The following is a 12,001-nucleotide window of genomic DNA, read 5'->3' on the forward strand; positions in this document are numbered from 1 at the left end:
ATAATCCTGCAATCACGAGTCGGGATGTCATATATGCTGGGCTGAAGATCCTCAAATCCAAAGAACACATCCGTGTCTGTGTCGGATTCTTCACTGTAGAACACATCTCATTGCGGTTCAGAATTGGCACTGGGGTCGCCATCTCCAATGATGAAACCTTCGTCTGAGTCGTAGTCTTCTAGGACCATATCATCACTTTTTGTGTCGGAGCTGGCATTGGGCCCGTCATGTCCAAAGAAGATATCAAGGTCGGAGTCGTAGTCTTCAAGGACTGTATCATCCCTTTGGCGGTGATAACTGCTTGTTGCAGGGTTCTGCGGAGGTTACTTTCAATTACTGGTTGAATTTCAGGCGTTGTGCTGTCGTTACAGGTGAAAGAATCTTGTTTTGAGGCTTTAAAAAATTGTTTTCTTGTTTTGGTACATTTCCCCTTTAAGTGGGCGTCACGAAGCGTGTGACATAGTGCATAGGAAGTGATTGCGCATGCGCAGATGGCTGCTCCTTTACTTTTCACATTTCTCTCAACTGCACATGTGCGGTACCTTTTTCAAGATGGCCGCCGTTCAAAATTGTCGTTCTCTGCTCCGGGATATCGGCCTCGTGGTGAGTACTGGCGCCTCTCTTACCATTTTCTGTTGGTTTGTTTGCGTTTCCCTCGCAGTATTGTTCGAATTTGTCCAGGACTGCCTGGAAGTCACTCCTGTTTTGCCATTTGGAGAACTTGAATGTTTTGAAGATTTCTTCTGCTCTGACGCCGGCGATGGTGAGCAGGAGCTCTGTCTTTTCAGCATCGGCCACATCTTGTAGGTCGGCTGCTACCAGGAAGATCTCAAACCTTAGCCAGAATGCCCGCCAGTTAGCACTGAGATTGCCGTGGCACCTGAGCTGCTGTGGAACCGGAATCTTGAACATCATCTTGGCTGGCTGCTGCTGGTTGTCACTGTTTGCTGAGTTGTAACTATATGGATTTAACAGTCACTCAACTGGTACCATGTTTTGTTATGCTCTTGATGTGGCATTAGCTGCTTCCTTGATTTGCACTCTGACAAAGGAAGGTTCAGACGTGGAGATAGCTTCAACATGTTTATTAAACTATTAACAATTCTCCTACTTGGATTTGACTGTACTGTTAATCCTTCTATAGCTACTCAAACTGACGACCCAGTCTGCTACAATCCACGTGGTGGGTGTGATGTTCAATCAACCCTGTGTCTGTACTCACTGAGTGTCTCCACTGGAAAGAGGAAGATCATGTGTGCTGTGTCCTACGGTAGGGAAATAGGCCGGCAGCAGCAGCAACCCGGCGGGGGGGGGGGATTGGGTTTGGTGGGGGGGGATTGGGTTTGGGGGGGGAGGGAGAAGTGTGTACCTGGGTTTGGGCTCCCAGAACACGACACAAAGAGAAAGGGATAAAAGGACAGACTGAGTCCGATAACACTGACTGAGGCGCTTCACTTGACAACCAGTCATCCTCTAAATCTGAGGAATCGTGCCCTGCTGATGACGCTGAATGCTTTTGTGAGAGCTGTGGTAATCACCACTGTTGTACATATTAGAATATGTATGGTAAGACCCTGTACTACAGGTACGGCGGTAGCCCCTGCCGGCTGGCTCTGCCCAGTAGGCGGAGTACAAATATGTGTGTCCTCCGCACAGCATCCATTTCGCCAGCTGCTGTGGGAGGCTACACATCTTAGAGTAATAAAGCCTCAGTTGTATTCAACTCTTGTCTCGGTGCAATTGATCGTGCATCAATTTATTACTCTAAGATTTTCAGAAGATGGACCTCCGCATCAAGCCGGATCGCCTGCAGCTGGATCCGCAATCACGCGACGCCAAATGGACTTTCAACACTGGCCAGCTTGTTTCGAGGCTTACATCAGGTCTGCACCAGACCCAATTCCGGAGGCTCAGAAGATCCAGATACTGTACTCGCACCTGAGTTCCAATGTCTTTCCTCTGATCCAGGACGCACCGAACTACGACAAAGCCATGGCGCTACTAAAAGAGAATTACGCCCCAGTGGACGAACATGCTCTTTGCCAGACATGTACTCTCAAATCGCTGCCAGCTCCCTGGTGAGTCTGGAGAAGATTTCTGGCGCGCTTAGTCAGAGACTGTGACTGTCAGGCCATCACGGCCACGAGACATTCGAACCACCTAATGTGGGATGCTTTTGTTATGGGGATAGGGTCAGACCTCATACGGCAGCGACTTTTGGAGGGGGCCACAATCGACCTCGCAGAAACAAATAAACTAGCGCTATCGATGACGGTTGCCTCGCACAATATTCAGGCCTACACCCCCAGCCGTGCGGCCCACCCCTCCTACGCATCATGGACCCCACAGACGGCCGCCCCACCGGGGGCCTTACCCAGCCAACCCCGAGGACCCGATGTTACTTCTGTGGGCAACAGAAACACCCTCGCCAACGCTGCCCGGCCCGCGCCGCCCTTTGTAAGGCTTGCGGCAAGAAGGGGCACTTCGCTACAGTGTGCCAGGCCCACTCAGTCACCGATATTTCCCCGACCCCCCTCGCTTACGGACAATGGGCGCCGCCATCTTCACCTCCCCGGACCACGCACGCCCAGTGGGCGCCACCATCTTCTCCCCCTCAGACCATGCACGGCCAGTGGGTGCCGCCATCTTTCCCCCTCAGACCACGCGCGGCCAGTGGGTGCCGCCATCTTCCCCTCCACGGAACACGTGCGGCCCATGGGCACCGCCATCTTTTTCAACCCCCGCCACATGCGGCCCGTGGGCACCGTCATCTTGTCTTTCCCACGGCACATGGGCACCACCATCGTTCCAGGACCCGTGCCCCCTGGGCACCCCATCGTGCGACACCAGCGACGACCAGCCACGACTTGCGTCGGTCATGATCAGTCTCGCCTGCACAATCTAGCCACCGCCTTGACCAGCATGAAGATCGATGGGCACGTGACCCTTTGCCTGCTGGACTACGGGAGCACCGAAAGCTTCATCCACCCAGATACGGTAAGGCACTGCTCCCTCGCGGTACAACCTGCCAATCAAAGAATTTCCCTGGCCTCCGGATCCCACTCTGTGGCGATCCGGGGGTTCTGCATGGTCACTCTCACGGTTCAGTGCGTAGAATTCAGCGGCTTCCGCCTCTACATCCTCCCCAATCTCTGTGCAGCATTACTACTCGGCCTGGACTTCCAGTGTAACTTCCAGAGCCTAACCTTGAAATTTGGCGGGCCCCTGCCACCCCTTACTGTGTGCGGCCTCGCGACACTAAAGGTTGACCTAATACGGCAGCGACTTTTGGAGGGGGCCACGCTCGACCTCGCAGAAACAAATAAACAGACACAGAGAGAGCAGGAGAGAATGTATTGGAGAGAATCTTGGAGAGAACGCAAATGAGATTGTTGGGTTTATTGAAAAGAAGAATGTAAAATATAAGCTTCAGTTAATATCATTCTTTGCTCTTGTGTACACAGTGAAATTCTCACCCTAAAATTCATACAAATCTCAGTATCAACACTCAGAAATGGTTTCAATTGACTTTTATTTGCTTAATCTTTCAGATGAGTCCAGTTATCTCCAAGGCAACATTCTTTTACCTGAGATTACCTCCCTCCATTTTAATTAAAAAATAGATAATACATTATTATTGAATCTACAATGACCTGAGGTTCAGTCTTTAAATAATGAAGATTTACGGATTAACTACATTCAGCCTGGACTGCGAGCAAAGCCCGACAGACCCCCCACCCCCACATGCCCTGCTGAAGAGATAATCTGGCAAAACATTTAAACCACTTACATCTGTCCCAATCTTTAATGTGCTTCATGTGAAAAAAATGTAAGTGATTTTATTTCACTCAAACGTAAGAGATAGGAGTAGGAGGCCATTCTTCCCCTTGAGCCTGTTCCTGATGGTCAATAGATTCATGGCTGGTTTGACGTAACCGTAACTCCATGTATTGTGTGACACGTGGACGAAGGCGCCTTCTTAATAAGCACCTTAGTGGACCATTGCGAATGAGCCCCAGGTTACCTCCCACTGTGTTAGTGAGTGATGAGTGTTAGGGAGTGGAGAGGGGCAGTGGAGGTGATGTTCCTGTCTAGCCTCCTCACTATATAACTCCTGGTCAACACTGCGAAAGCTGGGCAGCACGGTGGCACAGTGGTTAGCATTGCTGCCTACGGCGCTGAGGACCCAGGTTCGAATCCCGGCCCTGGGTCACTGTCCGTGTGGAGTTTGCACATTCTCCCCGTGTCTGCGTGGGTTTCACCCCCACAACCCAAAAGATGTGCAGGATAGGTAGATTGGCCATGCTAAATTGCCCCTTAATTGGAAAAAATAATTGGGTACTCTAAATTTATTTTAAAAAAACACTGCCAAAGCTCAAGCGTAAGATGTAAAAATCACTCATAAGAATTTGGTCCACAGATGTTTGACTAATTTGACACTGACCGGGATGAGTTTGTACTGAGGAGGAAGCATCAGAGTGGCCATATCAAGAATTCTGTCCAGATATGCCGGGGATTCCGTCTCTTTCTGCTGCTTCTTCAGGGAGTCTATCTGTTTCTCCATTGCCTTCACACGGGTCTGGAATCCTTCGCGTTGCAGCTTCTCCTGTTCCTCGAGTCTTTGTTTCAGGACCTTGTCGTGTTCCTGATGCAATTTGATCTGGTCCTGCTTCAGCTTCTCTCGCAGTTGGGCCATGTTCTCCTCCATCGCCCGCCTCTGGTCCTCCAGCAGCTGCTGGGCAGCTCGTTGCTCCTCTTCCCTCCCTTTCCTCTCTTGCTCTGCCACTTCCGCCTTTTCCCGTTCAGCTGGTCAAAAAGAACGAGAGGAAATACAGCGGATTTAACAGCACAGCAAGAGCCTGTTCAACCCAACCCATCTGCGCTGGAGTTTAAGCTCCCCAGCAGCCTCGGCCTCAGCTCACCAGATCAGCATCTCATTCTGTTCCATTCTCACTCGTACAAAGGAACAGCAGGGTCGAGGGAGCGAGATGGCCAGTGGAACTGTCGAGGGAAGGAGGCGGCCAGTGGGAGGGTCGGGGGAGAGAGGTGGCGGGTTGGAGGGTCAGAGGAGGCAGTTGGCAAGGGGGAGGGAAGTCACGAGTGGGAAGGTCAAGGGAGGGAGCTAACAAGTGGGAAGGCTGAGTGAGGGAGACCATGAGTGGCTGGGTTGAGGGAGGTAGGGAGGTGAATGGGAGAATCAGGGAGGTCAGTGACGCAATTGGAGGGAAGTGGCAAGTGGGAGGGTCAAAGAAGGAAGATGGCGAATCAGAGGGTCGAGGAAGGGAGGTGACCAGTGGGAGGATTGAGGGAGAGACGTGACGGGTGGGAGGGGCGAGGAAAGAAAGTGGCGAGTGGGGGGTCGAGCGAGGGAGGTGTTGAGTGGGAGGGTCGATAGAGAGAGCTGGAGAGTTGAGGATTAAGGGAGGGACGTGAAGATTTGGAGGGTCGGATGGTGGTGGTGGTGAGTCAGAGGGTCAATGGAGGGAGGTGGTTAGTGACAGAGCAGAGATGAGTGACAAGGAGGAAGTGAGTAGAAGGTGCAATTTGTAATAGTAGTAAAGCAAATGAGGATCGTCGGGTGAGTTAGTTCAAGGCAACTGATAGGTTTTCCATGGAGGAATTCCAGGAATATAACCCAAAATAGTTCAAAGATATGCTGGTTAGATAGATTGGCTATTCTAAATTGCCCCTTAGGGTGGGTTTGCAGGAATAAGGTGGGGATTGGGCCGTGGTATAATGTTTTTTTCGAAGGGTCGGTGCAACTCGATGGGCTGTATGGCCTCATTCTGTACTATAGAGATTCTATGATTCTGTGATAATAAGATATAATTGAGTCCTGCAGAAAAGAGTGACATGTTGCACTCATTCTGAATGCCAAATATCAAACTACCACAACAATTCATATTACAGGAGGGAAGAATGCTGCTTGATTGGCAGTTTCAATCCGATTGGCCAAGGTATTGCCATGGAGAGAGCAGCAGGGAACCTCTGGCTCCCTGAGCTCCTGGGTAATTCAAAAAGAGGTGCAAGACTGAAAAATATTCCTTTTGTTTGTGGAGAATGGGTCCCCGCACTAACCTACACTAGAATACCTACACTAACCACCAATGTAAGATAATCAGTCAAACTCGTAATGTGGCTCATTTATACATGCTCAAAGCGACACACATTCATAAAGAGGGACCCGGGACCCATTCTCTGCAAACAAAAGGAATATGTTCAAGCCCTGTACTTTTTGTGAAATACCTCAGAGCTTGGGGAGACTATAGTCCCCTGATGCCTTCTCCATAGTAACGTCTTGACAAACAATTTCAGCCAATAAAAGTGCTAGTTGGCTGCCATTTTACTTGTATTTTGAAGAACCGTACCTGCAAGCTCCTTCTCCCTGGCCGACATGCTCTCATCAAAAATTCGAAGGTGTTGCGAGAATTGCTGCTTATTTTCCAGAAAGTCTTGAAGGATTTTCTCAGCCTGTGGAGGAAATGAGTTCATTCATTTTGGGAGAAGATCCTTATCCTTCAATCTGTAAAGGTGAAGCAATGAAAATCAGGGACACTGAAGAGGCCAGAATTGGAGAAGCACAGTGATCTCGGATAGTTCTGGGGCTGGGGGAGTTTATAGTGACAGAGATGCTTGTAGGGACTGGAGCAGGTTACAGAGATTAGGAGGGTAGTAGGGACTTGAGAGGATACAGGGGTAGGGAAAGTTGCTGGCAGTTGAGAAGGTTACAGAGATAAGGAGGGTTGTAGGCGCTAGAGGAGATTACAGAGATGGGAAGGATTATAGGGGCTGTAGGAGATTACAGACTTTGGGTTGGTTGTAAGGGCTGGATGAGGCTATAGAGATAGGGAGGATTGTAGGGGCTGGAGATGGTTGGAGAGATAGGGATGGTTAAGATCCATGGACTAGATAAGGTCCTCTAGTATATTGCAATTGATTCTGGGCTGTGACTCAAATCAGTCAGCAATATTCCTGGCATTCTAAACCATACCTGGACTCCCTTCCCTGGTTTGGCTCGGTATCCCTCAACAAGCTCATCCATGTCCTTTACATACACCGCATAGCCTCCCGGCTTTGCATATGATCCATTCTTCGCCTTTTCTTGCATTGCAGCTCCCAGATCCCTCATGATGGCAGTCGAGATGTCCAAGGATTTCTTCATGTTTTTTTCACACATGTCAGCATAAATTTTAGCCACTGAATTCTGTGAGAAACAAGGACACAAAGTGCTAATCACATGCCACAGCATTATTTAATTAAGAAATAAGTATATAGAGTTAAGATTTAGATAGCCCAGGAATGGTGAACAGACAAGAGGGGTTGCGTGGCCTCCTCCTGTTCTTATCTTCCTATGTTTCACCTGTTCAGCAGTCGCAAAGATTAAACAGATAAAACATTCCCAGTTGGTGAATCTTTGTCAGTTATAACAAGAAAGTACTGGAATGAGAAGAAATTCTTCAGTCGTAGGTTCCACAGCACCACATAGTGGCCAGGGTCTATCATTACATTGTGACAGTTGACATAGCAAATCTGACTGGACAATGTTGACATAGGAATTTACAAGAGAAAATGTTGGCTCAAAGGCCTCACCGAAAATTACAACAGAAGGTAAAGCTTGTGGAGAAAGAAGGTTTTCCAATTACTGGATATATTTGACCAAAAACTAATTTTTCTAATTCATCACCACATTTTTGGAAGGATGGCCATGAAGGTGGTAAGGGTGCTTCCTGTTTATTCCCTTATTTCTCCTCTCTTTTATTTCTGTCGTTACATTTTTGATCCACAGGTGATTAATGGAAATATCACATGAAGGCAAGGAGCCTGTACCTTTAATTCAAGCAGGAAGTATCCGGAAGACTGTGCTGGTTTAAACAGAGAGGTTGGTTGGGACTCAGTTTGATTGATAGGCTGGTGGCCAATGAACTGGCCCAAATGGCTGTTCTCTGCCCGGTAACAGCTGGTGATTGGATCCTATTCCACTGGAATGTTTTTCGGAGTCCCGAAATTCCAGTTTAGTTTTAGTTTTGACTCTGGCAGCAAGGTGAGGGGTTCCAGCTAACTTTCTCCACAGAAAGATCCAGCTAATTCTCTCCAGATGTATTCGGCTGACTCTCTCCAGAAAGATCTAACTGTCTGTCTCCAGAAGGCCACTATGAGGCCTGACTCTCTCTCTCTTTCTCTCTCTCTCCAGTAAGCCTGGTTGGTTCTGTTTTCCTGGAGCTACAGAGGCCTGCAGACAAGCACAGTTTGATGAGAAACAAGGTGCCTCTATAGGAAAAGCTGTGAGTAATGCCTTTAAACTACAGTGTTCCTGAATGAATGAATCTACAAACAAGGTCATTACAGGCTGTAAACCAAAGACTTTAATCTGCAGGCTTGCTGTGAAGGAAAGTGTGCTGAAACCATCATCTTGAACAAAGATTCTTTCTTCCATCCACTTATGATTTTTACCCCTTTCCACCCCTCTCTGTTTATCTGTATTGTGTGCTGATGTGAAGTGGGTGTGGAAAGTTAAAGTGGGTATTAGTTATTAGCTCGTCATTAATGTTGCATTTATTGCATATTTCATGATAATTCTTGTTATAAATAAACAGTAGAATCATAGAATCCCTACAGTGCAGAAGATTCAGCTCATCGAATCTGCACCAACCCTTCAAATGAGCACTCTACCCATGCCGACTCCCCCCATCCACCCCACCCTATCCCTGTAACCCCATAACCTAACCTGCACATCCCTGGACACTAAAGGTCAATTTAGCATGGCCAATACACCTAACCCACACATCTTTGGACTGTGGGAGGACTCAGAGAACCCAGAAAAACCTACGCAGGCACAGGGGGAATGTACAAACTCCACACGGACAGTAACCCAAGGCCGGAGTTGAACCTGAGAGGCAGCAATGTTACCACTGTGCCACCATGTTTACATTTACAAACCTGATGACTGTGATTACTGGGCAGCCAAGAGTCAAAAACTTTGGGTATTGCTATAAGAATGATTAGTTAATTCACTTGTGTTATGACTCCAGGGCGCATGGGGCTGGAACTGACCACTGCACTAGCCCAGGGTGTCGTAATAAGGTATTCACAGCAAAGTTATTGGAATGCTTCCTGGCTTGAAGCAGTACAGTTATACAGAGAGCTGGAGCTTCTAAGAATGTTCTTCTTAGAGAAGAGAAGGTTAAACAGAGATTTTGCTGCTGGAGCAAATTTAGGACTGAGTTGAGGAGGAACGCCTTCACCCAAAGGGTTGTGAATCTATGGAATATCCTGCCCAGTGAAGCAGTTGAGGCTACCTCGTTGAAATTTAATGTGGATTTTTGATCAGAAAAGGAATTAAAGGTTACGGAGAGCGGGCGGGTAAGTGGAGCTGAGTCCACAATAAGATCTGCCATGATCTTATTGAATGGCGGAACAGGCTTGAGGGGCCAGGTGGCCTACTCTTGCTCCTACTTCTTATGTTCTTGTGTGTTCAAAATCATGAAGGGCTTTGTCCAAGTAAATAAAGAGAAACTGTTTCCATTGGCAGGACAGCTGATGAGGAGACAGCAAAACGTGGTGGTCTACAACCCACTGCCTGACAGAAGCTTCAACACAAACCAGCAAAAAGAAGTTGGATAAAACTTGGAGGGAAAAAATTAGCAGGACCATGGAGAAAAGAGTAAAGAGGAGCAAGACTCATTGGATATATCTTTCAAAGAGACAGTAAAGGCGCAATGGGACAAATGGCCTCCGTCAGTGCTGCATGTTCTACGAGAGATATCAAGATAAGCAATGCTGGCGCCTGCAACACTGATACAGCTGAACTCACCATAAATTCCTGCTGATATCTCTGCCCTTCATCCTTGAAGCATTGTTTCATGAAGAGCTGAAGGGCCTGGGATTGACACCGATTGTGGATCGTTGATAGTTCCTCCACAGTTTCTGTCGGGAGACTGACCTGTTCCTCCATCCACTCTGAGTAGGCCTTGGATGCCATGGTGACCGCAGCCGTGTTCTCAATCTCCGACAACATGTGGACTGTGCTCTCGAGGCACGGGATCTTCCCGCTGCGGATAGAGTCCACATAGGTGAGGGCCAGGCTGCCCAGCACTGAGGGAGAGAGGCACAGGGTCAGCTCAGCATTGGCATTAAAAATACACATGGAAACTCCGCTGGGAGCACACTGCTGACCATGGCATTTCAACAATGAGAACCAGCAATTCGAGATCGGGCCACCCAGGAAACCGCCAGAGCTCCGAGAATCAGTGGGAATATGTCAGACTCCTAAAGTGTGTCTCCCCCAAACCCTCGGTGACCCTCTCAGCATTCAGCTGGCACACTGCTTGAAGAACACCCTTATGATGGGACAGGTCCTCCTTCATTCCCTCCACCAGTTTTGCCAGATTCAATTTGTGCAGCTGGGCCCAGCTCTGTGCCACAAGTATCCCAAGATAATGAAAGTTCATCCCTACCAATCAAAATGGCAACCTCGCTAACCCCCCCCCCCCCCCCCCCCCCCCCCCACCCACCCGTTCCTGGGCGTTGATCAGGAATACCTCACTTTTCCCCATGTTGAACTTATACCCTGAAAAATGACTGAACTTCCCCAAGATCCCCATAATCCTGTCAAATTTTCAAATGGGTTTGCAATATATAACAAGAGGTCATCAACATATAAAGAGACTCGGTGCTCCAGCAACCAACACCCCCCCCCCCCCCCCCCCCCACCCCCCAAGTCCCGCCACTCCCTCAAAGCCCTAAGTGCATTTGCCAACAGTTCAATCGCTGGGGTAAAGGTGAGAACGGGCACCCCTGCCTCGTCCCCCGGTGCAACCCAAAATACTCCAAATTTTGGTCCACACATTCGGCTTAGAAACCCTATACAAGAATCTCACTCAGTTGAGTATGGTCACTCCACACTGTTAACCGCCTTCTTCGCATCCATAGACGCAACCGCCTCCATCTCCTGGCCCATCAAGGGCACTTTTATCACACTCCCCGCCCCTTCACAAAACCCGCCTGCTCCTTCTCTATCACCCCGGCACACAATTCTTTATTCATACCGCCAGCACCTTCGCCAATACACGTTTAATAACAATATTGGGTGGTATGACCCACATTGCTCTAGGTCAGGGGTGGGCAAACTACGGCCCGCGGGCCGCATGCGGCCCGCCAAAGGTATTTCTGCGGCCCACCAAGTCATTAAAAAAAAAAAAAAAAAAATTTTTCAAAAAATGTTTTTTTTTTTTTTTAAATTTTTTTTTAAGGTTAATGGGGGGGGGGCTGTTGGGTTACTTACTGGTATAGGGTGGATATGTTGACTTGAGTAGGGTGATCATTGCTCGGCACAACGTCGAGGGCCGAAGGGCCTGTTCTGTGCTGTACTGTTCTATGTTCTAAATGAGGCGCCCAGAATCATAACCGGGTGAAGTAATTATTTTACTTAATATACTATGCGGCCCTTTGTGAATTGTGAATTTCTGAATGTGGCCCTTGCACGGAAAAGTTTGCCCACCCCTGCTCTAGGTCTTTGTCTTTCTTTAAAATGAGCGATTTAGATGCCTGACACAGCGTTGGGGAGCAGGGGGGGCGGGGGGGTTCCCACCGACTCATTGTACATTTCCACTAATTGGGATCCCAGCTCCGACACAAACCTGTTGTGAAACTCTACTGGAACCCATCTGGGCCCTGGGTCTTCCCCAACTACATCACCCGGACCGATCGGGATCCTCAGCCCCAATACCCTCGCCACATCCATCCTCGGGAACTCCAGCCCATTCAGGAACCATCTCACGCCCTCATTCCCCCGCCAGGGCCTCTGAATTGGACAATTTCCTATAAAATGCCTCAAACACCCCCTTTACCTCCCCATGCTCTGTTACCACCCTGCACCACCTCCCCCCTTCCCCTTATCTGCCCAATCCCTGCCACCTCCCCTACCTCCTCAGCTCATGCACGAGCACCCTACTCACCTTTTCCCTATACTCGTACACTGCCTCTCCGACCTTGTGCAGCTGTC

General features: G+C 48.8%; 1 protein-coding gene across 1 annotated transcript in view; it reads right to left on the reverse strand.

Moving 5' to 3' along the window:
- Window positions 1-4,399: 4,399 nt before the first annotated feature.
- Window positions 4,400-12,001, reverse strand: part of LOC119974282 (guanylate-binding protein 1-like) — an 84,004-nt gene continuing 76,402 nt past the window's right edge. Inside the window, exons 11-14 of the mRNA XM_038813054.1 lie at window positions 9,812-10,092; window positions 6,992-7,204; window positions 6,369-6,471; window positions 4,400-4,806 (exon numbers count right to left, since the gene is read on the reverse strand). Coding sequence (XP_038668982.1) covers window positions 4,400-4,806; window positions 6,369-6,471; window positions 6,992-7,204; window positions 9,812-10,092 — 1,004 coding nt within the window. The remainder of the gene's footprint in view (window positions 4,807-6,368; window positions 6,472-6,991; window positions 7,205-9,811; window positions 10,093-12,001) is intronic.

The sequence above is a fragment of the Scyliorhinus canicula genome, chromosome 12 (genome assembly GCF_902713615.1).
Source record: "Scyliorhinus canicula chromosome 12, sScyCan1.1, whole genome shotgun sequence".
Classification (NCBI taxonomy): Eukaryota; Metazoa; Chordata; class Chondrichthyes; order Carcharhiniformes; family Scyliorhinidae; genus Scyliorhinus; species Scyliorhinus canicula.